At 44.9% G+C, this 24,390-nt stretch overlaps 1 protein-coding gene across 1 annotated transcript; it reads right to left on the bottom strand.

The window, feature by feature from the left end:
- Positions 1-382: 382 nt before the first annotated feature.
- Positions 383-23,186, bottom strand: LOC123069323 (peptidyl-prolyl cis-trans isomerase). The gene is made up of 6 exons (XM_044492155.1): positions 22,884-23,186; positions 21,634-21,778; positions 21,337-21,425; positions 19,807-19,861; positions 19,520-19,605; positions 383-696 (listed from the first exon to the last, which is right to left on the bottom strand). The coding sequence occupies exons 1-6, from the start codon at positions 23,073-23,075 to the stop codon at positions 541-543; spliced, it is 723 nt and encodes a 240-aa protein (XP_044348090.1). The 5' UTR covers positions 23,076-23,186; the 3' UTR covers positions 383-540.
- Positions 23,187-24,390: the final 1,204 nt, after the last annotated feature.

Below are 24,390 nucleotides of genomic sequence, written 5' to 3'. Positions count from 1 at the left end.
GAGGAGAGGAGGCGGAAGGGGAAGGGAGAGGAGGCGCGTGGGAGAGCGGGGCGGGGCGGGCGAGGGAGGAGGCGGAGTGCGGGAGCGAGGCGGCTAGGGTTTCACCAGGAACGTGGCCGCCTTTTATACCCCTAGAAAGTGAAATGACGGAAATACCCTCGGGGGGCACTGGAATTACGTGCGGTGGCAGGCCGGGAGTGAAACGAGCGCTCAGTTTTTATCCAACGGTCGAGGGCGTTCGGGAGGGGGATCGGACGGCCGGAAACGCATCAAGGAGCCGATCCGACGGCCAGGAGGCTCAAATCGCTGAGGAGCCTCCTGCATCCCTCCCTCTCATATTTCTGGATACTGTACTGTTTTCCATGCAACAATATTACAGCCGTGAAACAAAACAAGGTCTCATAAGATCTCTTTACTCAAAAAAGTCGACTAGCTGGCTGGAGATTCAAGTAACCCTTTCCCAAGAGAAGCCGCAGAAAGAAAAGAAGGATGTGCGAGGTAATAAACCCAACCCTGAGCCCTGAGCTATTGACCTACTCATCAGCCGTCCAAGGGCAGCTCACCACAATCCACAATTCGACAGGGCTGCTTGGGAATATCGGACCTGCTGGTTTCTTGCGATTCAAGCTCCCTCACAACGTCCATGCCCTCCAACACATGTCCAAACACAACATGACGGTTGTCCAACCATGGTGTCTGAGAAGAGCATTCCATTATTTTGAGTCAGAATAAGCACAAAGAAAATCTCAACGTAAAGGCTTGCGGATAAAACAAACACAGAATTTATTTAATTGGTTAGGGATAATTTATTCCTCATAAGCTATCCTATCCAATCTAATCTCTTGCATTTTGTCTTGTTCATACATTGATAAACGCACTACCAATCTACCATCCCAAGTGGTTATTAAGTTATACTATCCCTGGCTGGGAATCGCCGCTGAGCATACAAGTGCCCAGGCTAAGGGGGGTCAATCGTTAACTCTGCTCACCATCTTGCCTGCATCTTCAACAGCACAAATCTGGATTGCAACCCCTTGGCCCAAAGTATCTAGCTGGATGTGGAACAGTGTGCAAGCTAGCCGACAGCAAGGTGCTGAGGAGGCCGCCGTTTCACACGACGTCCTCCTGACCTGCCATAGGCAGCAGTAATAGTAGGGCTTTGGTCTCATTTTACCTTATTTTCACTTCCTTTTCTCATTTTTGGCAGTTCTCCATTCTCTTCTTTTCGGCTTTGGCAGGTTTACCACTTAAGCTTTGTATCTTGGCGTTCTTCTTCTAATACAAAATGGAACACATCTTGGCGCGTGTAGAAGAATTGTTTTTGGAAATGGCATGGCGATGACATGTAAAATGTGATGAACGGGAGAACCTGTACAGCTGTAATATGGAATGTGCATTTTTCACCACATATTGAACATATAAACCCTCAAGAACTGCTAGGCACGAGGAAGCCATCCACGTCGCCCCGTATAGCGTTGTGCCGCGTGTAAATTCGCCCCGTATAGTGTTGTGCCACCGCGTGTAAAATCGATGTCCTCCCAGGGGCATTTTCGTCATTTCACGCATTGAACATATAAAGGCCAGACAACGCAGTGAGCGAGCAGAACGAAGCCAGCCCGTGACCTAATCCGCCACCAACCGCAGACGCCTCCGCCTCTCCTGCCGCCGCCGCCGCCTCCTCTCCTGCTGCCGCCGCCTCCTCTCCTCCACTTCTCTCCTCCCGTCAAAGACCTAGCGCGTGGTCGCTGTTGCCACTCGCCCCTCTCCTGCTCCCACGTCTTCGACCCCGCCCAAGCCAGCTCCCGATGCTCTGTCGAGTGGAGAAGAGGGGTGCGGCAGAGAAGGAGACCGGAGGATGGCGATGGGGGAAGGAGCAGCAGGGTTGGAGCGCCCTGGCCATCGTACCCATCCCCAACGCCTCACCCGCTTCCTCCGCACCTCGCCCCGTTCCCCTCCTTCCCGGCTCTCCACTACGCCTCCTCCTCTCCTTCAGTTTTCTCTTCGGCGACGCTGCCAAAGAAAGTGCACACGAGCGGTGGATCCGTGCCGGAGAAGGGTGGCGGCGACTGCGCTCCGATCGTGGTGGGGTGCAGCCGCCGGGAAGATAAAGTAGGTCTCCCGCCCGTCTCCGCCTCTCACCGCGCCCTTGCTTGTTGGTTGCTTGTTGGTTCGCTGATGAGGAATGCTGGATGCAGGGTGAGGACTTGTTGGTGAGCTGCTACTACATCGACTGCGGCATGAACGAGTTCGCAATATTGCCGGCCCAGGTGAGCTACCTATCTGCTTAACTGCTCTTATTAATTCCTTAAGTGAATATTCAGTCATTCGCTGCTTTGCTGTGCTGTTAATGCGTTTATCTGAACTGAATCCGGCGATGCATTATCGGAGGATCCCGCTTTGATTTCTTTATAAATAATCTGATAATCATATACTCCATCCGTCCCATAATATAAGAGCGTTTTTGACACTCGGCCGGAGTAATAGTTTGACTGTACTGAATTCGCTTGTCTGAAATCATTCAGTAACATTTCTTAGCTGAATATTCTGTCATTCGCTGCTTACTTGTGGTGTTAGTTAGTTTGTCTGAACTGAATCTGCCGATGCATTATCTGAACCCACTTTCATGTCTCTCTACACATGGTCATACAATAATTCCCTTGGTTGAATTCTGATTAAACAATTGCCTACTCTGTTTGGTTTGATTGGGATACCCTCATGGATAAAAGGTAGTATTTTATTGATTGGAGCACTCTGTTTGTAAAATGACAGTCTCTTATGTTCCTACTCCACAGCTGTATTCCAACACCCCTTCAGACTTTGATTTCAAGCTTGAAAGGTGAGCTTACTGCCATGGTTTATTTCTCTTCCTTGCTAATGTTTAGTCCATATCAAATTGTTTAGTTCTAAACTTCACCTTCTACAGTCTAGCAAGAGAATTCGGCTCCCTATCTGAATTTGCGGAGCATCTTGTTGCCAACGTTGACATTGTCTTCCCAGTGATACATGGGAAATTTGGTGAAGATGGTGGTATTCAGGTTCGGAGTTACCAACAAATATTAAATATGCTTTACATGCAAGAGAAAATTATGCTGGTGCCATAGTGCATGCTTGCAGGTATTAGTGCGCTTGATTTGGCACGGAACTGGCATGTAATGCTGACTGTGTCTTGGTTCTTTTATAAGAATCCCACATTGCTGCTGCTTTCTGTTGATGATAAGACGCTAACACCTACCAAATGGCTGCGCTCCGGTCGTGCCGGGGTGCAGCCGCCGGGAAGATAAAGTAGGTCTGCCGCCCGTCTCCGCCTCTCACCGTGCCCTTACTGCCTCCATGGCCAAGCGCATGTTTTTTTCTCTGTCCCTCCATGGCGCTCGTTACCGGCGGGATACATTTGACACTATCTCAAATCCAGTTTATTTGACATGTGTTTGAAATGTATATTTAGCATAAAGATAATACTGCATTTCCTTAGGGACCTTAGTTTTGGCTCTGTTCTTGCTTTTATTATAAGTAAAATATTAATACTTTGTGTCTCCAGCCAGTTCTTGATCAAAGGAAGATGCATTAACAATTCGTGTCTCCAACCGGTTTAGATCATAGGAAACTATGGCATAATGCACTGCTGAATTTTCTTGTTAGTGCTCACTGGCAATATTTGTTCTCACGTACGGTAATGCCTTTCGGTTAAACTAGGAATTAGTTCATTATTGAAAGGTTTCATCTGCATATTTTTTTGCTTCATTCATTTTTGGTCTATTTATTTTGCATAGAAAACCATCTTTGGTATGCTTTAATAGGGCTTATTTAATACAGTACAAGCAAAATTGGATGTAATAGCAAACCAGCCATGAAAAGTTTGAGAGACCATGCAAACCACAAGAAATGATGTGCTCCTGTTATTTTGCCATGATCTTGTGCCCAATTCCAAGGCTCTATCAACTAATGTTAGCTACTTGCTTCTTTGGATGCCTTAATTAGAGCCAGCGAGGAAGATGGGGAAGACAGAGCCAGCAAGGAAGATGGCTCGGCCCTGCCGCTGATGCCCACCGGCCACTTCCGTCAGGCTCCGTCGTGGGAGGGGGCGCACCATTTTTGGGTGTTCCTTCCTACAGCTATCTTGACCATTTGCTTTGGAAGGAGTAATTCAACTCAGGAAGAACAAATAATTTGAGACTTTTTGTCTTTCCTACTATCTGTTCAGGTTGATCATTCTTTTTTATCCTGTCATTTTTTATTTGCTTTGGCAGTGTATTTGGGTTATTTCTTTTTTCTGGAGCTTGGGCATATTGGTTGTCTTGTTGGCTCTTTTTACCAGCAGTCTTTCCTTTTCAGTTTATGGGAGCGATTACTAGCTTACATATATAGTTTAGTTATTAAGTTTCTACATAAGTTCAACCTCAGAGTACAGATTTTGTATCTATTGCTTATTTAATCACTTGAGATCTATTCTCTCCGGTTCATACAGTATGTTAGCATTTAACTCGGAAACTGTATGCTTACTTCAAAATTGGAATGTGACTTTTGCTTGCTGATAGATTCAGTTATGGCATGGTTGCCTACTACTCAAAATGATTTTATAGCGTATCATAAATTTCAGGAACTGTATCACAACAGATCATTGGCATTGTAGCTTCAGGTGGACATGTATGCTGAATATCCCCTCACTGGACAATATTGGATTTTAGTGTATACAAGCCCTCCTCTCAGCTGCTCAGGTAGTTCTTCTTTCTCATTATCAATAAATAAGTTGGTTATAAAATATGCTTGAAGATTGCAACACAGAGAGATTACTTGGCAGACTAAAATAATTGGGAGCTTCTGATTGGACCCTTCAAGCAATAGTGTTGTTAATATGTTAATTATTAGATTATGTTACTGGAATAATTATTGGAGACACACGCATGCACACACACACACAAACACAATTATGTCCGTTCATGTATTATATCCTTATATGCAAACTACTTTTTCCCCTTATACACAGGGATTTATGTTCTATGCTGGATGCATATTTTTGCACCCCTTTTGAAATTATTATGGTGCATATGTGATATACCTAGCTTGTACTCATTCCAACCGAAGGGGTGTGTCTTTAATTTTCCTTTTAAGAAGAAACCTTCTGCAGTGATATGTCTCTATATTGGCAAATGATTATGATAGAAATACCAGGAAACTAATTGGAACTCATAAAGCTCATGAGCATCACGGAGCCAACAGTGTGATAAATTTTATTTTATGTCTGCAACTTTTGGTATCACAAAGCAAGGATGAACCCCCTACATTTTTTTACACCTTTAACTACATTATTTGTTGTCCTATTGTGGATGTACCTACCAGATATTTGAATAAAATTTAGCCATTCAATATACATACCAGGAAATTTAGACGCTCTTGTTCGTTACAGGCATAAACACCTTACTGCAAATGTTCTTCGTGTCTCGCCTCCCCATCGTGATGGGTGGCTCCTACAGCTTCGCCATGCCAACCATCTCCATCATCTTGGCTTGACGCTACGACATGTGGGATATCCTCACGAGGTACTTACTACCCAGCAGAATTGACTTCTTACCACATAAGAGTTGTTGTACGCAAGCTAAGAAATTTGTGTCGCTGCAATAGATAAAACTGGTTCTTTACTAATTAACCATTGTTTGTTTGATGTTTTATTTGTGAAATTTGATTACTACTATTTTGATCTTGAGAAGAACATGGCAGCACCTGCAGATTAAACAACCAGTATATCTCTACTTATTAGCTTCATGATGTGTTATTGCTTCTAGATAGACATGTCTATTTCTTTCGCTGTCATTGCAGAAACTTTTTTATTGTGTATACTGCAATGTTGAGCTTTCAATTCTTTTACCCAGTTTAACACATATTGGAGGGTGGGAGGATATACTGGTGCAATGGATGAACCAAGACTACCAAGAGGTCAATTGCGTGAGTATATGCCAACTATCTGAATACATATGGCATGAGACTGACGCCGATTAGTTCCTCCCTGAATGCTTGACTGCCAGGTCTTCTTTCATCGGAAATTGTTGTGCACTGATAATCTTGTTAGTTCTCACCCTCCCTATTCAAACAGAATTCAAGCATATTACGTGATGTATGTATATAAGAAGCTTAGTCGTGTGTCAGGCTTTGCAAATAAAACTTAGAGCTCAAGTAGTTCAGAATCATCCTGAATATCGCCTATCATGTATCTATAATAACAAGCATAACTGACTATGATTTTTTTAGGATATTATTTGCAGATTTAGGAAAGGAAACCTGACAGAGTTTCAGGGAAATGGAGTGAGTTCCCTATTTACATTTAAATTGTACTCCCTTCCTTCTTGAAAAGAAAATCAGTTTTGGTCAAAGTCAAACAATGTATTGGTTTGTTCTTTTGCTACATGTTCTTAAATTATTGCATGATGCATCTCTAGGCGGTGAGACCAGAAGCTGGGTGATCAAAGCAACTACATGATGCATCTCTGTCTATGTAGCTGTTTACCATAAGCTGGGTGATCAAAGCAATCTACATGATGCATCTCTGTCTATGTAGTTGTTTACCATAAGCTGGGTGATCAAAGCAATCTACATGATGCATCTCTGTCTATGTAGCTGTTTACCATAAGTTGGGTGATCAAAACAATCTACATGATGCATCTCTGTCTATGTAGCTTTACTTAGCATAAACTGATCTTAGTGACTTTTTTTAAACCTATGAGCCTAACATCTATGTAGCCTCATACCATCTATATAATGTGTCCCTTCTTATCTACTTCCCTTGTGTATCACATTGTAACGAAGCCTTTGCGCCATTGGCGCAACGAGTCATCTAGTTGTGGGAAACTTAAAGAAATGTGGAATGTTCACTTTTCAACAGCTCTAACAGCTATAAAGAATCTAGTAACCTAAAATGAAGTTCTGAAAACAATAACATGATGAAATATTAGGACGTGTACAATGATGTTGTGCCACATATGATAAACGATGAGGTGGAAGAACGAGAAATCAGAAAAAAGGGATAGTCTTCTCTTAATTAAGAGATTATCTCTTAGAAACAATATCTCTCACAACATATTTGTAATATTTTTGTGACGCCCGGGTACTTAAGCTACAGTAACCCTCTGCTAATGATGCCACATCACTTCGATTACTGTTGCTAATTTCGCGTTAGTTCGAAATAGATTCAAATTCAATATAAAAATCAAGTAAAACATTTTAAGTTTTGAAAAGTTAAAACTAAAATGTGCAAACTGTGGCAAATAATCTCTAGGTAATACTGTTGAAGGAACCACACTTTTATAAAATAATTAATGCACCAAAGTAAATAAAACAGCAGCAAAATCAATTAATTAAATGCAGTTTACAATTAATAAAATATTAAACTATTTTATTAGGGTAACATAATTATTGTGGCAGTAGTATATTTGTTAGTACTAATTTAGCTGTTAGCGGTAACTTTTGTAAAACTAAATTTTAAAATAAACTAAAAGAAAACAGAAAAGGATGATTAAAAAGATAAACAAAACAAAAGCAAACAGAACAAAAATAGAAAATAAACAAAGGCTAAAAAGGCCCCCCTCTGGGCCGTGGCCCAGCTGGCCAGCAGGCCAGGCCCAACCGGCCACCCACTCCCCCCATAACCGCCCCCCACCCCCCCCCCCCCCGCTAGCCCAAACCATAACCTAACCGCACCCCATCCCCCCCCAAACGAATCCCTCTCCTCCATCTGTTCCTCCCGATCTAGATCAGGGGAACTGCCCCGGACGCCGCCGATTGCCGCCCCGCCGCGCCTCCGCCCTCCCCCGCGGAGTCACCTTGCTGGCGCCACCCCTCCGGGCCTCCTTCCTCTTCCTCCTGCACCGCGTCGTCTTCCACGACCTCCACGCGCCCAACGCCGCCGTCCTCTCCGCCGTCGCCCGTCGTCACCGCCACCTCGCCGGACTGCCTCCCCTACGTCGCCGGCGTCCCCATCTTCCTCCTCGCGCCCCACTGCCCCGTCCCTACGAACCCCGGTGAGGACCCCGGTCCTCCTCTCTCCCTCGCCCCGCGGCCATCGCCGCGCCCCGCGCCTCCGACTGCCCCGTTCCCCTGCGCCCCGCTCGCGGTTGGCCTCCAGCGCCACCGCGCTGACCCCGCCTCTGCTCGCCCACAGGCCCGCCCGCATCGTCCGTGGCTCGTGCGTGGCCGCCCCCTGCTTTTCCCTCGACGCGCTCACCGCGGTCCCCGCACCGGCCCTCGCTGTCCCGCCGTTTGCCCGCGTCGTACCTTCGCTCCGCCGCCCTGCGCCACTCCGGCCGGCCGTGCCTCGCCGACGCTGAACGCCGAGCCCCACCCCGCGGCTGGCCTCGCCCAGTGCTCAGTCGGGCCAACGCTCATGCCCGCGCCCGCACTGCCCAGTGCCCGCTAAGGCCTCTGGGCCTTTGACATGTGGGGCCGCCCCCAGAACGTTTAAAAAAAGTGAATTAAAAGAAATTATTAATAATAAATAAATAAATATGTTAATCAATCAATTAATTAATTAACTAAATTAATTAATTGTATTTAATTAACCTAATTACTAATTAACCTAATTCACTACTGTTAATTAATTAGACAGTCAATGACATGCGGGACCCACACGTCAGTTTGACCCAATCAACGTCATGTTGACTGCTGACATCATGCTGATGTCAGCATACACTATTCTGGATAATGTTGATTTAAAATAATTAAGGAAATTCTAAACTGATTAAATCTCTTAAAATTAATAAAAAAAACGTAGCTCGGTTGGAAAAACTTTGTACATGAAAGTTGCTCAAAACGACGAGACGAATCCGGATATGCAGCCCGTTCGTCCGCCACACATCCGTAGCATAGCGAACACGCAACTTTCCCCCTCCGGTTCATCAGTCCGAGAACGCAAAACACCGGAGATATTTTCCCGAATGTTTCCCCCCTTCGCCGGCATCGCCTAGCACCGTGTATTGCCTCGTTATGTTTTGTGATGCTTTATTTGCTCCGTATTTACTGTTTCTTCCCCCTCTTCTTCTCCGGTAGACCCCGAGACCGACGCTGTTGCTGGTGCCCCGATCGACTGCTGTGTTGACGACCCCTCCTCGACTGAGCTTCCAGGCAAGCCCCCCCCTTGATCACCAGATATCGCCTATTCTTCTCTCTACTGCTTGCATTAGAGTAGTGTAGCATGTTACTGTTCGATTACTCCTATTCTGTTGCATAGCCTGTCATTGTTGCTACAATCGTTGATACCTTACCCGCAATCCTAAATGCTTAGTATAGGATGCTAGTTTATCATCATTGGCCCTACATTCTTGTCAGTCTGCCTTGCTATACTATCGGGCCGTGATCACTTGGGAGGTGATCACGGGTATATACTATACATATATACATACTAAACAGATGGTGACTAAAGTCGGGTCAGCTCGTTGAGTACCCGCAAGTGATTTCATGTGGGGGCTGGAAGGACAGGTGACTCCATCCCGGTAGAGGTGGGCCTGGTTCCCGGCGGCCCCCGCCTGTTACTTTGAGGCGGAGCGACAGGGTAGGTTGAGACCACCTAGGCGAGAGGTGGGCCTGGCCTTGGTCGGCGTTCGCAGTTACTTCATAATAACACGCTTAACGAGATCTTGGTATTTGATCTGAGTCTGGCCACTGGCCTATACGCACTAACTAACTACGCGGGAACAGTTATGGGCACTCGGCGTCGTGGTATCAGCCGAAGCCTTCGTGACGTCAGCGACTGAGCGGCGCGCGCCGGGTTGGACCGTAAGCCTGCTCTTGTATTAAGGGGGCTAGGTCTGCTTCCGGCCACCCTCGCAACGTGCAGGTGTGCAATGGGCGATGGGCCCAGACCCCTACGCATAGGATTTAGACCAGCGTGCTGGCCTCTCTGTTGTGCCTAGGTGGGGCTGCGACGTGTTGATCTTCTGAGGCCGGGCATGACCTAGGAAAGTGTGTCCGGCCAAATGGGATCGAGCGTGTTGGGTTATGTGGTGCACCCCTGTAGGAAAGTTTATCTATTCGAATAGCCGTGTCCCTCGGTAAAAGGACGACCCGAAGTTGTACCTTGACCTTATGACAACTAAAACCGGATACTTAATAAAACACACCCAGACAAGTTCCAGAGACAACCCGGTGATCGCTTTCCCACAGGGCAACGAGGGGAGGATCGCCGGGTAGGATTATGCTGTGCGATGTTACTTGGAGGACTTCAATCTACTCTCTTCTACATGCTGCAAGACGGAGGCTGCGAGAAGCATAGTCTTCGATAGGACTAGCTATCCCCCTCTTATTCTAGCATTCTGCAGTTTAGTCCACCGATATTGCCTTTTTACACATATACCCATGCATATGTAGTGTAGCTCCTTGCTTGCGAGTACTTTGGATGAGTACTCACGGTTGCTTTTCTCCCTCTTTTCCCCCTTTCCCTTCTACCTGGTTGTCGCAACCAGATGCCGGAGCCCAGGAGCCAGACGCCACCGTCGACGACGACTCTTACTACACTGGAGGTGCCTACTACTACGTGCAGGCCGCTGACGTCGACCAGGAGTAGTTTAGGAGGATCCCAGGCAGGAGGCCTGCACCTCTTTCGATCTGTATCCCAGTTTGTGCTAGCCTTCTTAAGGCAAACTTGTTTAACTTATGTCTGTACTCAGATATTGTTGCTTCCGCTGACTCGTCTATGATCGAGCACTTGTATTCAAGCCCTCGAGGCCCCTGGCTTGCATTATGATGCTTGTATGACTTATTTTATTTTTAGAGTTGTGTTGTGATATCTTCCCGTGAGTGCCTGATCTTGATCGTACACGATTGAATCGGGGGCGTCACAAGTTGGTATCAGAGCCGACTGCCTATAGGAATCCCCCTTCCACACTCCTTGGCCGAAGTTGAGTCTAGTCGATGAAAACTGTTTTACTAACATGGCTGTGCGGCCCATGGGCCCACGTCGCCATTGGGTGACATTAGGATCTTTTATTCCTCGTCTATACTCTGGGACTCTGAGCTCTCTTCTATTCAGGTTAAATGATTTTGCTAAAAACAAAACTAACTTTAGGTTCTCGAAAATACTTTCTCCCGGAGAGCCCCTCATTTCAGATGATCGCCTGCTGCGCTAGAAGATTCCGAAGTTACTCTACGATGTTCTCTCGAGTCTTTATGCCATCGCATTTGCGATTTCCTTCCATGATCAACCCCTATGAAAACTGCATACACTTGCCATTTATAAAATCATTCCCCGTTGATCTTGTTATTACAAGATACCCCCGAAATTCTCTCTATTGTTTTGAGAATACTTTGTGCCTCCTGCCCTGCAGTTCTTTGCCACCTGAATACCCCTACGGATAATTTCTCGCACTTATCGAGTATCCGTTCTTTCCCAGTTGATTCATGTATTTCACAACTGTCTTCGAAATACCATTCGATCTTCCAAAAATCCTAAGCAACCTATTGCTCTTGAAATTCTTGCTTGCTTGCATTATGGTTAATCCCATAAGTCTCGTAATCTTATTGGTATCCCTTGTCATTATCATTTTGAGTCTGTTGATTCAATATGTTGCGAATGCTCGCAATCCTCAGTCAGATCCTAGAATTCATCCTTCTGACTCAGACGTCATTTGGATATGAGCTGGTTCTTGACCAATCAATGCCTTGATCGGTTGTGCTTCTAAGTCTATTGAACTTATTCATTTTCGATCAGAACATTTGCTTTTGATCCCTTGATTTGGAAATCATAAATTCCTTTGCAATTGAGCTTTGAATTAGTCAGTTGTTTCTATACCCCAATGCCTTTGCATTGTTTCTTCTTCTGATTGTGTGCCGATGCTCACATCAGCTCCGTTGTGGACCATCAGATCCTTTGTTGAATTATCAATCTGACAGTGTTCTTTGTATACAAGAACCTCGAGAAGTTCTTTCCCTGAAACATAATGCCATTGGTAAATTCTATTCTCTGATATGGCCAACGACGCTCTGCTTTCGAGCTTGAGTTATTTACTTCTGAACTTTGTAGTATATGTTCCTAAGATACCCGATGGGTTGGACCAATGCCTTCCCTAATCTGTGCAAACCCGAGAGTTTTCACTGAGTCATACTCTTCCGGTGTTCTACCACATAAAATTCCAACACTACAGTTTTATCAAAGCGAGAGGTGAATGAAATGTTATGCATTAAAGAAGTGGGAGTCGACCTTGAACTTTGTGTTCATGCCCATGAAAATGATGTAGACCGTCTCAGAAGCTTCTTGCAAAATGATTATCCAGCTGTATGATTCTTTCGGTATTCTTGAAATTGATTCCTTACAGTTATGGTTCTGACCATGCTGTCCTGATCTGATATATCTGATGGGAAATCAATCCAGTGCCTCGTCTATTTTTGGCAAGGTTGAAGTATCTACTGTCATAGGTCAATGACCCGGTTATACTTCTATCATGTTCTACCTTCGAGTATTACCCGCTAGTATCTCGAAGATGTCTCGCCATTGCACCACATCTTACTAACTCTGTTGAAGTAATGTCTTTCCTTGTCGTAATCACTCTATGTGTTCTGGGTTGTTGTCAACCGAGGACACCGACTAGTGAAATTATTCCGCACTACAAATCAAATACCCCTAGTAATTTTACTAGGAAATTATGAACTCAATCTGGTCATTCCTAGACTATCGGCTGCATCCTGGTCTTGCTATCTTTGACTGTGCTACCTCGTCCTTCTCTGGTGCATGAATTCTTCAGTGTGTGAGCACGACTTACGTCGAGCTTTCAATATCATGTTGCTTGTCTTGAAAGGCAACTTTGGTTCCGAGCTTGCATCTTATATATTGATCCTATAACTTGCCACTTCGTCATTCCGTTGCTTGTTGCCGTTGGTGTTTAATTGCATCCTCTCGAAACCTCCCGACAAATGTGTCGGATCACCTTCAACACTTTGACTTCTTCCGAGATGTCAACTGCATTCATGATGAGAAATATCCTCCTTGCCCTCGATGATTTTTATTATCATCGACAACACCCTTGATTTCCTTTCATCACGAACTTGTCCACATTATGAATACAACTTGCTCTCCAGCTAGTGTTGTGTTCTGCCTTGAAGTATTACTGTTTTTTCTGTCGAGAATGTTGTGGGGATTGCTCCACCTCTTAGAAATTCTCAGTATGATGATACTTCTCACCATCACCATTCTTCCTTGGTCCCCGTATTGTTTTTAACTGGGATACCAATATGCTAACGATGCTGCTTGAGTTCTGTACTTCTATAATCCTATTGCTTTGAAGTTAACGATCGACAGTTCGTTCTTAGACTGTTGGTTACTGAATCATCACTCTAACATTGATCTTGCTGCCTAAGGTCATATTTCAGGCACACCTTTCAATTAGTGATTGATGGTGTATGTTTTTCCTCGAGCATACAACATTATATCATTTGAATTGACAAGTGCCATCTTCTTGTTCACATTATTGTGGAAATCCATCCGTTTGGAATTCTTGATGAATTGTCGCTGAGCCCATCAGCCACCTCGTCATCCTCTCCTTGGTTTAGTGATGAACTATTGTTTCAGGAACCCGCTCCCATAGTTCATTTCCCGAGAATTTTACAATGTCATCTTGTCACTTTGTGTTGCACCTTTCTTCTCAGGCATCCCGAGTCTGAGTTATCCTGACACCAATCAGATCTGAATCTCGGTCAGATATGATGGTTGGAACATATATCCAAGAGTTATAACACTAGTCTTTTATGATCCAGCAAGGTGATGTCATGCCTAGCACACCTGGCCGGAGGACCTACTGTTATAATTTCTTTTTAGCAAGGTTAACCATTCTTTCATGAGGAAATCATAAGACTTATTCTATGAGTTGTTCCTGATGGATGCTTTGTGTGTCCAAAGTCCGAACTTTGCTTAAAGACCATGTCAATGCTATCTCGAAGCATGTATGTGGTACTCCTATCAACAATAAGAACACTTGAAGCACAATGCTAAATTTTCTTAATCAAATTATCCAAACATCGTTGTATGGGTAATGTCATGAAATTTCTCTCCCCTTTCCTAACAGGTTTTCTACTTAATATCATGTCATGGTTATCATGCTCTACTTGTCCTTGGGAAGGATATACCCCTGAAATATGTGTTTAAACACATTTTCCTTTCCATTGTTCTGTTTGATCTAATAATCGTGTTTCCTTTCCATTGTTTTGTTTAACCTTTCTTGTAATCTGACTTAACTGAGCAGTGATAACCCCCTGCTTAGATAAGCATCTCATTGTACAACTCTGTCAGTAAGAACCTGTTACTATTGTTGATGACATTCCGGTAACCACCGATGGACGAGAACTGTGCCTATTGGTCCGCCTCGTTTCAACGAGCAGGAAAATGGTTCTCTTCGTCCTTTGCCCTTGGTACCGACGTTGTTGCCGACATAATCGACAGGCTACCCTCTGACATACCTTGCTTGCATGATCACGCAAGACGTCTCCGCCCTTCCTACTTTTAACCCACATGATGGGCCCATAACCCACAATTTCACAGGATCGAAACCTGACACTCCTGTACACCCCCTGTTTCCATAGTTATTCCTCGCGCTTGATTTCGTACGTAATTCATGGGTCACCTTCCTAGTAATCTACTTTGGTATCAGATGCAATACTTATTGTCGTTGCTCTGGACCCTTTCACAGTTTGCTCAGGCATCGAAAAATTGCCTACCCACTTAAACTTCTCATAGTTCCTTCTTACTTTGCTCTCAAAATTTTCTTAAGTCTCAGTTCCAGAGTTACTTTCCGCCACCTCCCCCGATGTTAGCTACCAGGTAGTCAACCTTGCAGAGGTCCGTTCTTCCGGAATAACCACCCTTTATTCTTTCGTAAGTACGATGGAGTTCCCGAAGAAAGGATGCCGAATTCATCATGAGGACTCGAAGCAGAAAAATGAAGAATTCAATGTAATGGATCGACCTCTTCGAGAAGAGCAACCAAGACCAAGAAAAATCGTTAGAATTTCATAACCTATTCTTCCCCCTTACCCCCCTCTTAAATCTCGGGATGAGATTTCTTGTAGTGGAGGAGAATTGTGACGCCCGGGTAGTTAAGCTACAGTAACCCTCTGCTAATGATGCCACATTACTTCGATTACTGTTGCTAATTTCGCGTTAGTTCGAAATCGATTCAAATTCAATATAAAAATCAAGTAAAACATTTTAAGTTTTGAAAAGTTAAAACTAAAATGTGCAAACTATGGCAATAATCTCTAGGTAATACTGTTGAAGGAACCACACTTTTATAAAATAATTAATGCACTAAAATAAATAAAACAAAAGCATAATCAATTAATTAAATGCATTTTACAATTAATAAAATATTAAACTATTTTATTAGGGTAACATAATTATGGTGGCAGTAGTATATTTGTTAGTACAAATTTAGCTGTTAGCAGTAACTTTTGTAAAACTAAATTTAAAAATAAATTAAAAGAAAACGAAAAAGGATGATTAAAAAGATAAACAAAACAAAAGCAAACAGAACAAAAATAGAAAATAAACAAAGGCTAAAAAGGCCCCCCCTGCTGGGCCGTGGCCCAGCTGGCCACCAGGCTAGGCCCAACCGGCCACCCACTCCCCCATACCCCCCCCCCGCTAGCCCAAACCCTAACCTAACCGCACCCCATCCCCCCTCCACGAACGAATCCCTCTCCTCCCTATGTTCCTCCCGATCTAGATCGGGGGAACTGCCCCCGACGCCGCCGGTTGCCGCCCCGCCGCGCCTCCGTCCTCCCCCGCGGAGTCACCTCGCTGGCGCCACCCCTCCGGGCCTCCTTCCTCTTCCTCCTGCACCGCGTCGTCTTCCACGACCTCCACGCGCCCGATGCCGCCGTCCTCTCCGCCGTCGCCCGTCGTCACCGCCACCTCGCCGGACTGCCTCCCATACGTCGCCGGTGTCCCCGTCTTCCTCCTCGCGCCCCACTGCCCCGTCCCTACGAACCCCGGTGAGGACCCCGGTCCTCCTCTCTCCCTCGCCCCGCGACCATCGCCGCGCCCCGCGCCTCCGACTGCCCCGTTTCCCCTGCGCCCGCTCGCGGTTGGCCTCCAGCGCCGCCGCGCTGACCCTGCCTCTGCTCGCCCACAGGCCCACCCGCGCCGTCCGTGGCTCGTGCGTGGCCGCCCCCTGCTTTCCCCTCGACGCGCTCACCACGGTCCCCGCACCGACCCTTGCCGTCCCGACGTTTGCCCGCGTCGTACTTTCGCTCCGCCTCCCTGCGCCACTCCGGCCGGTCGTGGCTCGCCGGCGCCGAACGCCGAGCCCCACCCCGCGGCTGGCCTCGCCCAGTGCCCAGTCGGGCCAGCACTCATGCCCGCGCCCGCACTGCCCAGTGCCCGCTAAGGCCTCTGGGCCTTTGACATGTGGGGCCGCCCCCAGAACGTATAAAAAAGTGAATTAAAAGAAATTATTAATAATAAATAAATAAATATGTTAACCAATTAATTAATTAATTAACCAAATTAATTAATTGTATTTAATTAACCTGATTACTAATTAATCTAATTAACTACTGTTAATTAATTAGACAGTCAATGACATGCGGGACCCACACGTCATTTTGACCCAATCAACGTCCTGTTGACTGCTGACATCATGCTGACGTCATGACGACGTCAGCATACACTATTCTGGATAATGTTGATTTAAAATAATTAAGGAAATTCTAAAATGATTAAATCTTTTAAAATTAATAAAAAATAAACCGTAGCTCGGTTGGAAAAACTTTGTACATGAAAGTTGCTCAGAACGACGAGACGAATCCGGATATGCAGCCCGTTCGTCCGCCACACATCCCTAACATAGCGAACACGCAACTTTCCCCTCCAGTTCATCTGTTCAAAAACGCAAAACGCCGGGATACTTTCTCGGATGTTTCCCCCCTTCGTCGGTATCACCTACTACGCTTAGGGCACACCTAGCACCGTGAATTGCCATGTTACGCTTTGTGATGCTTTGATTGCTCTGTTATTTATTATGTTCCCTCTCTGTTACTTCTTTTCGATAGACCCTGAGACTGCCGGCGACCCCCAGTTCGACTACGGTGTTGACGACTCGTCCTTCTTCCCAGAGCAACCAGGCAAGCCCCCCTTGTGATCACCAGATATCGCCTATTCTACCCTCTACTGCTTGCATTAGAGTAGTGTAGCATGTTATTGTTTCCATTAATCCTATTCTGTTGCATAGCCTGTCATTGTTGCTACAGTCATTGATACCTTACCCGCAATCCTAAATGCTTAGTATAGGATGCTAGTATATCATCATTGGCCCTAATTCTTGTCAGTCTGCCTTGCTATACTATTGGGCCATGATCACTCGGGAGGTGATCAGGGGTATACTATACATATATACATACTAAACAGATGGTGACTAAAGTCGGGTCAGCTCGTTGAGTACCCGCAAGTGATTTCGGTGTGGGGGCTGGAAGGACAGGTGGCTCCATCCCGGTAGAGGTGGGCCTGGGTTCCCGACGGCCCCCGACTGTTACTTGTGGCGGAACGACAGGGCAGGTTGAGACCACCTAGGCGAGAGGTGGGCCTGGCCTGGTCGGCGTTCGTGGTTACTTCATAATAACACGCTTAACGAGATCTTGGTATTTGATCTGAGTCTGGCCACTGGCCTATACGCACTAACCAACTACGCGAGAACAGTTATGGGCACTCGGCGTCGTGGTATCAGCCGAAGCCTTCGTGACATCAGCGACTGAGCGGCGCGCGCCGGATTGGACCGTAAGCCTGCTCTTGTATTAAGGGGGCTAGGTCTGCTTCCGGCCGCCCTCGCAATGTGCAGGTGTGCAATGGGCGATGGGCCCAAACCCCTGCGCGCATAGGATTTAGACCGGCGTGCTGACCTCTCTGTTGTGCCTAGGTGGGGCTGCGACGTGTTGATCTTCCGAGGCCGGGCATGACCTAGGAAAGTGTGTCCGGCCAAATGGGATCGAGCGTGTTGGGTTATGTGGTGCAACCCTGCAGGGAAGTTTATCTATTCGAATAGCCGTGTCCCTCGATAAAAGGACGACCCGGAGTTGTACCTTGACCTTATGACAAGTAGAACCGGATAATTAATAAAACACACCCAGACAAGTTCCAGAGACAACCCGGTGATCGCTTTCCCACAGGGCGACGAGGGGAGGATCGCCGGGTAGGATTATGCTATGCGATGCTACTTGGAGGACTTCAATCTACTCTCTTCTACATACTGCAAGACGGAGGCTGCCAGAAGCGTAGTCTTCGATAGGACTAGTTATCCCCCTCTTATTCTGGCATTCTGCAGTTCAGTCCACCGATATTGCCTTTTTACACATATACCCATGCATATGTAGTGTATCTCCTTGCTTGCGAGTACTTTGGATGAGTACTCACGGTTGTTTTTCTCCCTCTTTTCCCCCTTTCCCTTCTACCTAGTTGTCGCAACCAGATGCCGGAGCCCAGGAGCCAGACGCCACCGTCGACGACGACTCTTACTACACTGGAGGTGCCTACTACTACGTGCAGGCCGCTAACGACGACCAGGAGTAGTTTAGGAGGATCCCAGGCAGGAGGCCTGCGCCTCTTTCGGTCTGTATCCCAGTTTGTGCTAGCCTTCTTAAGGCAAACTTGTTTAACTTATGTGTGTACTCAGATATTGTTGCTTTCGCTGACTCGTCTATGATCGAGCACTTGTATTCGAGCCCTCAAGGCCCCTGGCTTGTATTATGATGCTTGTATGACTTATTTTATTTTTAGAGTTGTGTTGTGATATCTTCCCGTGAGTCGCTGATCTTGATCGTACACGTTTGCGTGTATGATTAGTGTACGATTGAATCGGGGGCATCACATATTTAGTTACTAGAGATAACAGATAAGACTTAAGAGATAACCATTATACATCATATATATATATATATATATTTATATATTATTTCTAGATTACTTGGCAGATTTAAGATACGACTGTTTTATTAACCATTGTATATGCCCTTATACACTTTGGACTACTGCAATGATTGCGACTTTATGCCTCTCTGCTGAAGACACACTATTTTAGAAACAAGAATTCAAGTATCGTCAATTGTTACTTTGGGTGTAAGTGTTTCTGTGGGCACAAACAATCTTACAAAGAAATCTAGGGAGCGGATTGAAGGGTTAAAGTTTTCTGTCAGGATCAGGAATCTAAACCACATCCTACTCCTTTTCTGGTATACAAAAGGGAGTAATGGTTTTTGTGAAGCTAATTTGTTAGTGGGGTATTACTACACTGATTTCAGTTCTGTCAATATAGAAAAATACCCCCATTTTCAAGTGTCTAAACTTGGAAGTAATACCTAAGGCTAGTAAATAAATCTCAATGGTATTGATCGAACACAAAATAGGGATAGAAATGTACCCCTCTGTCCATAATTTGCACATACTTTTGAAGACTAAATAAATATAGCCTTTACTTTACCATACATGACTTTGAAAGCGAAGAGTTTGGCAAATAGTGACCTAAAAATGATCCAGCCATATTGAATATTAAGGATTACTTACCTTCACAGTGCAAATGAAAAACTGACTTCCATTTGTGTCAGGGCCAGCGTTGGCCATGCTTAGTACACCAGGACCAACATGCTTTACTGAAAAAGGGGTAAGAAATAAAAACTTTCAATTTAACTACTAGTGAACTAAAACTGAACCTATTGCAGGCAAAAAATTAAATACACAACTCTATGCAAATCAATGAAGCTTCAGTCCATAAATCAGAAGTGCGACAAAAAGGTCAAGGTTATAAAGTGGAAACTTCATTCAAAGATAATGTGCAGTATAAAACCACTTACATGTAAAATTTTCATCATCAAAGCATTCACCATAAATACTTCTCCCACCAGTACCCTGCGGTCACCAAAAAATCCTTAGCACCTAACAAGTGAAAAAATCTTTTACCTTGTCACAGAAACAAGTTTGCTGATAAATAAGTCACTGAATTCCAAACCTAGATTAGGATGAACTTCGCTTGTCTTTCATAAGGTGCTTTTCGACCCCCTTTAACATTTATTTTGTACACTATCTTAGCATTGCAGTGCTTCCCAGAACTAAGAAAGTTGCCAGTCTTTCCCTAGATGCATCCATAACACAAATACTACTATTTTGCAATTAAACATGTTCTCTTCCAAACTTATATACTCAACACATTATGGTCTTATCTTTTTTTGTGTGTTTAAGAAATTTAATCGTTCAAATTTCAGCCTTGCCCTTGGTAGCTTCTCAACACATGTAACTCATGAAAGGATAAAAATGAATCTTCGCCTGGTAAACTGTTGTGTGGTAGATTTGTCACTTAGCTTATCATAGGAAAGTAGTATAAAAGTGAAGAGGTGAGGAGTAGCGATAGGAAAAATGAGTTGCATTAGGAAAGGCTGTGTTGCTCAACTGCTTAGCCTAGCAGCACAACCCTTGTATTGCTCTCCCACAACCCCGTTCTCATAGTTTAGGCTGCTCCCATTCGCTCGCCGCTGCTGCGGGAATCGATTTGCTTTTTTCCCTCTGGCTACTAAGATGTTTAAGTTCGCCAGGTTGTCTCTTGCCTGCTCATGGACTTAGCAGGCGGTTTAAAAGGTTGACCTATTTGAGAATCTCTGGATCTATGTTTATTTCCAACTCCCCGAAGGCCTCCCGATGGGTTCTACCATAGAGGCACAATACTACGTAGCCACCGTGGCTGCTAGCCTGTATTCATCTAACTTTCATAAATATTGGATGAGCCATACAGTCATAATACGATGCCCTTTCAACATAATTATATTGGCCTAAATATAAATTAACAGATTTAAGAACCATCTTAACTAACTAGAGAATATCATAAATCAATAGCTGAAGTGGTACTACATGATCCCACAAACTCCAGGGGATGTGTAGACTCAGTGTGCTGAAGAGGATAGGACCTAGCACATCCACTTAATCCAGATATCAGTAAACTTGTAGGCAGCTGGTACAATAACTGGCAACTCTTCTGCTAAAATAAGTCTATTATGCCATCTTTTTCATGGGTGGTGCTGAAAAGTACTAGTTTCTGCAATGGCATTGATCGGGATCCTCTATTTCCCCCATCCATTTTATTAGTTGACTTGGTGAAATAGAAATAGAATGCACCCAGATTCATAATTCCAAAGGGACATTTATGCAGACCTGAAGAATTTAAAATCTACATTACAGACATCACTGCACCCTGTAAGTGAATGGACATATGCTGCACGAACACCATCTGAAACAAACTTCGCAATTTGATTGCACTGGAACTGATGTATGGTGTACAGGGAGGAGTACAGAATAAAGTGAGCTGACTAGTTATCAGGGAACATAGTACTGACATTGTTGTTCTGGAAATCCCCGCCCTGAATCATGAAATCCTTGATAATTCGGTGGAAGGAGCAGCCCTTGTATCCATAACCTTTGTCTCCTGCCCCAGTAAAAAAGAGAGCAACAATATCTGAGTCCAGATATATACTACCTCAGCACATTTACTGACACTAGCAACTCCTATGAATTTGCTGTCGACGTTAAATAGTGAGGACCAAGGATTGCTAATTAAAACTTTGGAACCTTGGTCCTTTATAGACTGGGCATCATTAATGATGTCTTTTATCTGAAAAGATAGCCTGCTATACCAGTGCACAAGGCGCGGAAGTTGTCGACAGTCTTGGGGACGACCTCGCCGAAGAGCCCGATTACCACCTTGCCTGCGCGATCCCCGCCGATCTCGACGTCGAAGAAGCATTTGCTCGTCACCTTAGCCTGGAGATCCAAGTCACCCTGCAGAAGCAGCAACAGGACATGGCAAATTACAAGCTAGATTTGTCTAAGACCTATGATCGTGTCCAATGGAAAATTTTGGAAGATCTCCGCCTGTGCTAGCAACCCAACTACTGTGCCCGCTCGGAAGATTCTGAACTGGCTGATCATCCTGACGATGCACTGCCTCTGGAAGGAGAGGAATAAACGTGTCTAGATGGCATCTCCGCGTCTGTGACTGTGGTTACTTCCATCATCGACAGGGAATGTCTCTGGTTGCTCACTTGGCAGCTGAGACGGTGTGGTTGTAGGGAAGTTCTGAGTAATCGATTCATCTTTGATGTCAGTGGATTTCTGGTAGATGTGGCTGTTTTCCCTCTATCTTAATGAAATGACGCGCAATGCTCTTGCGCGTTCCAGAAAAATAAAGGACCAGTGGGGCACCTCCAATCGTTGTACATCAAAACAGACACCTCAAATGTCCACGGACATGTCCAGACATGTCAACGGACAGCGATTGTGGAGCCGGTCATCCAAATCGTATGCATCAAATAGGCATCACATTCGTACAACAGGATGGGCCAGGCGGACCTAGAGGAGAAAACACATTGGCTGTGAGAACATGTGGTCCAACTGAATACGGGCAAGCGGACTATCCGGACTTCCCCAAATCTCCCCAGGTTGGGTTCGGGTTTTTGATAATTCGGACGTCCGGATGTTTGATGCACGGCGTTGGAGGGAAAAAAAAGTGTCCGGACCGCTTGGTACGGACGTTTTGGCAAGGAGTTGCCCTGATCGGACATACTATGCGTTGGTTCTCAGGGCGCTGAGTGCGAGGACGCAGAATCCATCGCAGTGGTGGGCGCTGTACGAAGAGCTTGGGGAGATTTTCCAAACGTTTAAGATACAGAAATCTGATAGAGAGCAACGTTGCCACCCGTCAGACGGCAGCCCAAGCCAAGAATGTCAACCATGTAATCGCATGTGATTGTAAATTTGTAATCCCATCGAGAATGGATATATTAAGCTCTCGCTTTCACCTCAAAATAAATAGAACAATGAACATTCAAACCCTAAGAATGACTAGCGAGCACAGAACTGCCCGGGGGGAGGGGGAGGGGCGTACCTCGGCAGCCGCCGCGCGGACGACGAAGGCGGCGGCAGGGGCGCGGCGCGCGCCGAGTCTGACCGCACCCGTGGAGCTGGAGCGGAGGGGGCAGTCAACGCGTCCCCCAGTGCTGCTGCGGCCAGGGACGACGCGTCGGCGCGGCGCCGGCGTGAGTGCGGAGGGGTTGGATACGGCCGGCCTGCACGCCATGTCAGGGTTGGTTGCTAGTACTGGGATTATCAGATTTCTTTTTCTTATTGGTGAGAGCACTTGGATTATCAGATATAAATCGACCAATGGGGATTTGGGATAAGGAGGAGAAGACGGGGCGCACTAGTGGCATCTCCAGAGCGGACGTCTATTTCACAGTTTTTTCTTGAAAAAAGTCTAAAATAAACCTTGAAGTTGTAGACGAAAGCTAAATCAAACCGAACTTTGAATCCCGAAAATTGACACTCTGACTCCCGATCTATTTTGGACCCTATACCTGTTTGGCACACCGGAAATACTACAATCTCGGCCAGGATTACCAGCTACTCTCTCGGACAAGAATTTGGGCCGGCCCACTATAACAAAACAAGAATTCGTGAGGTTTAAAAAATGTCCGCACATTTCTAAAAATTTTCAGAAGTTAAAAATGTTCCTGTTTCCTATTTTTCGGACAAATTCAATTTTTTGTTGTGTTTTTTAAAAAACTTTTTGGAATTTAGAAACTCTATTAACATTTTAAAAAACTGTTCGCGATTTCAAAAAAATCACATTTGTCAGAAAATGTTCAGAATTCAAACAATATTTCACATGTTTTGAAAAATGTTTCATATTTTTAAAATTGTGTCACATTTTTCAAATAATGTTTTTGGAATTTCGTAAAGTATTTCATAAAAAATGTTTCAGATTGTTGGCAGTGGACTGGACTGGGCTAGCCCACCAGAGATGAAGCGAGTTTTTTTCCTTAACATGCGACGTATAAAAATTATTTATTTCTTTTGCTTAACGGGCGATGTAATAATTCCAAAATAAAAAACATGCCCTGGAGTCGAACTTGGGACCTGGTAGCCACTACAGTAGACGACTATGACTGACATAGTCAGAGGCCCGAAATATTTAATCAGAAACCAAAGCGTCGAACTTTGAAAATATTTTTTAGGGGCAAACAAGTATTGAAAACGTATTTATATATGAAATCTTTGAACATTTATAAAGTGCGAGCACTTTTTGAAATTTTCGAATACTTCTAAAAAACCAACAACTTTTCAAAAGTAACACCTTTATAAACATTTAACAAAAATATTTAATGTGTGCGTTAAAAATATACATTGGATACTGAGAAAATTTAGACATGTGTAAAAATGAAAAAAATAAAAGAAAACAAAAAAGAAAGAAACTAAGAAAACCAGATTAGTGTGCGTGCACTAGTAACTGCGTTACTGCGCTGGCCCAATTCAGGAAATCCCGGGTACGTCCTGTCAAGGTTTAAAATAGACCGGCATTAGAGAGTTTGGTGTGCACATTTCAGGGATTAAGA

The sequence above is a fragment of the Triticum aestivum genome, chromosome 3B (genome assembly GCF_018294505.1).
Source record: "Triticum aestivum cultivar Chinese Spring chromosome 3B, IWGSC CS RefSeq v2.1, whole genome shotgun sequence".
NCBI classification, from domain to species: Eukaryota; Viridiplantae; Streptophyta; class Magnoliopsida; order Poales; family Poaceae; genus Triticum; species Triticum aestivum.
Note: the sequence above shows the minus strand (reverse complement) of the source record. Positions and strands in the feature narration are given on the sequence as shown.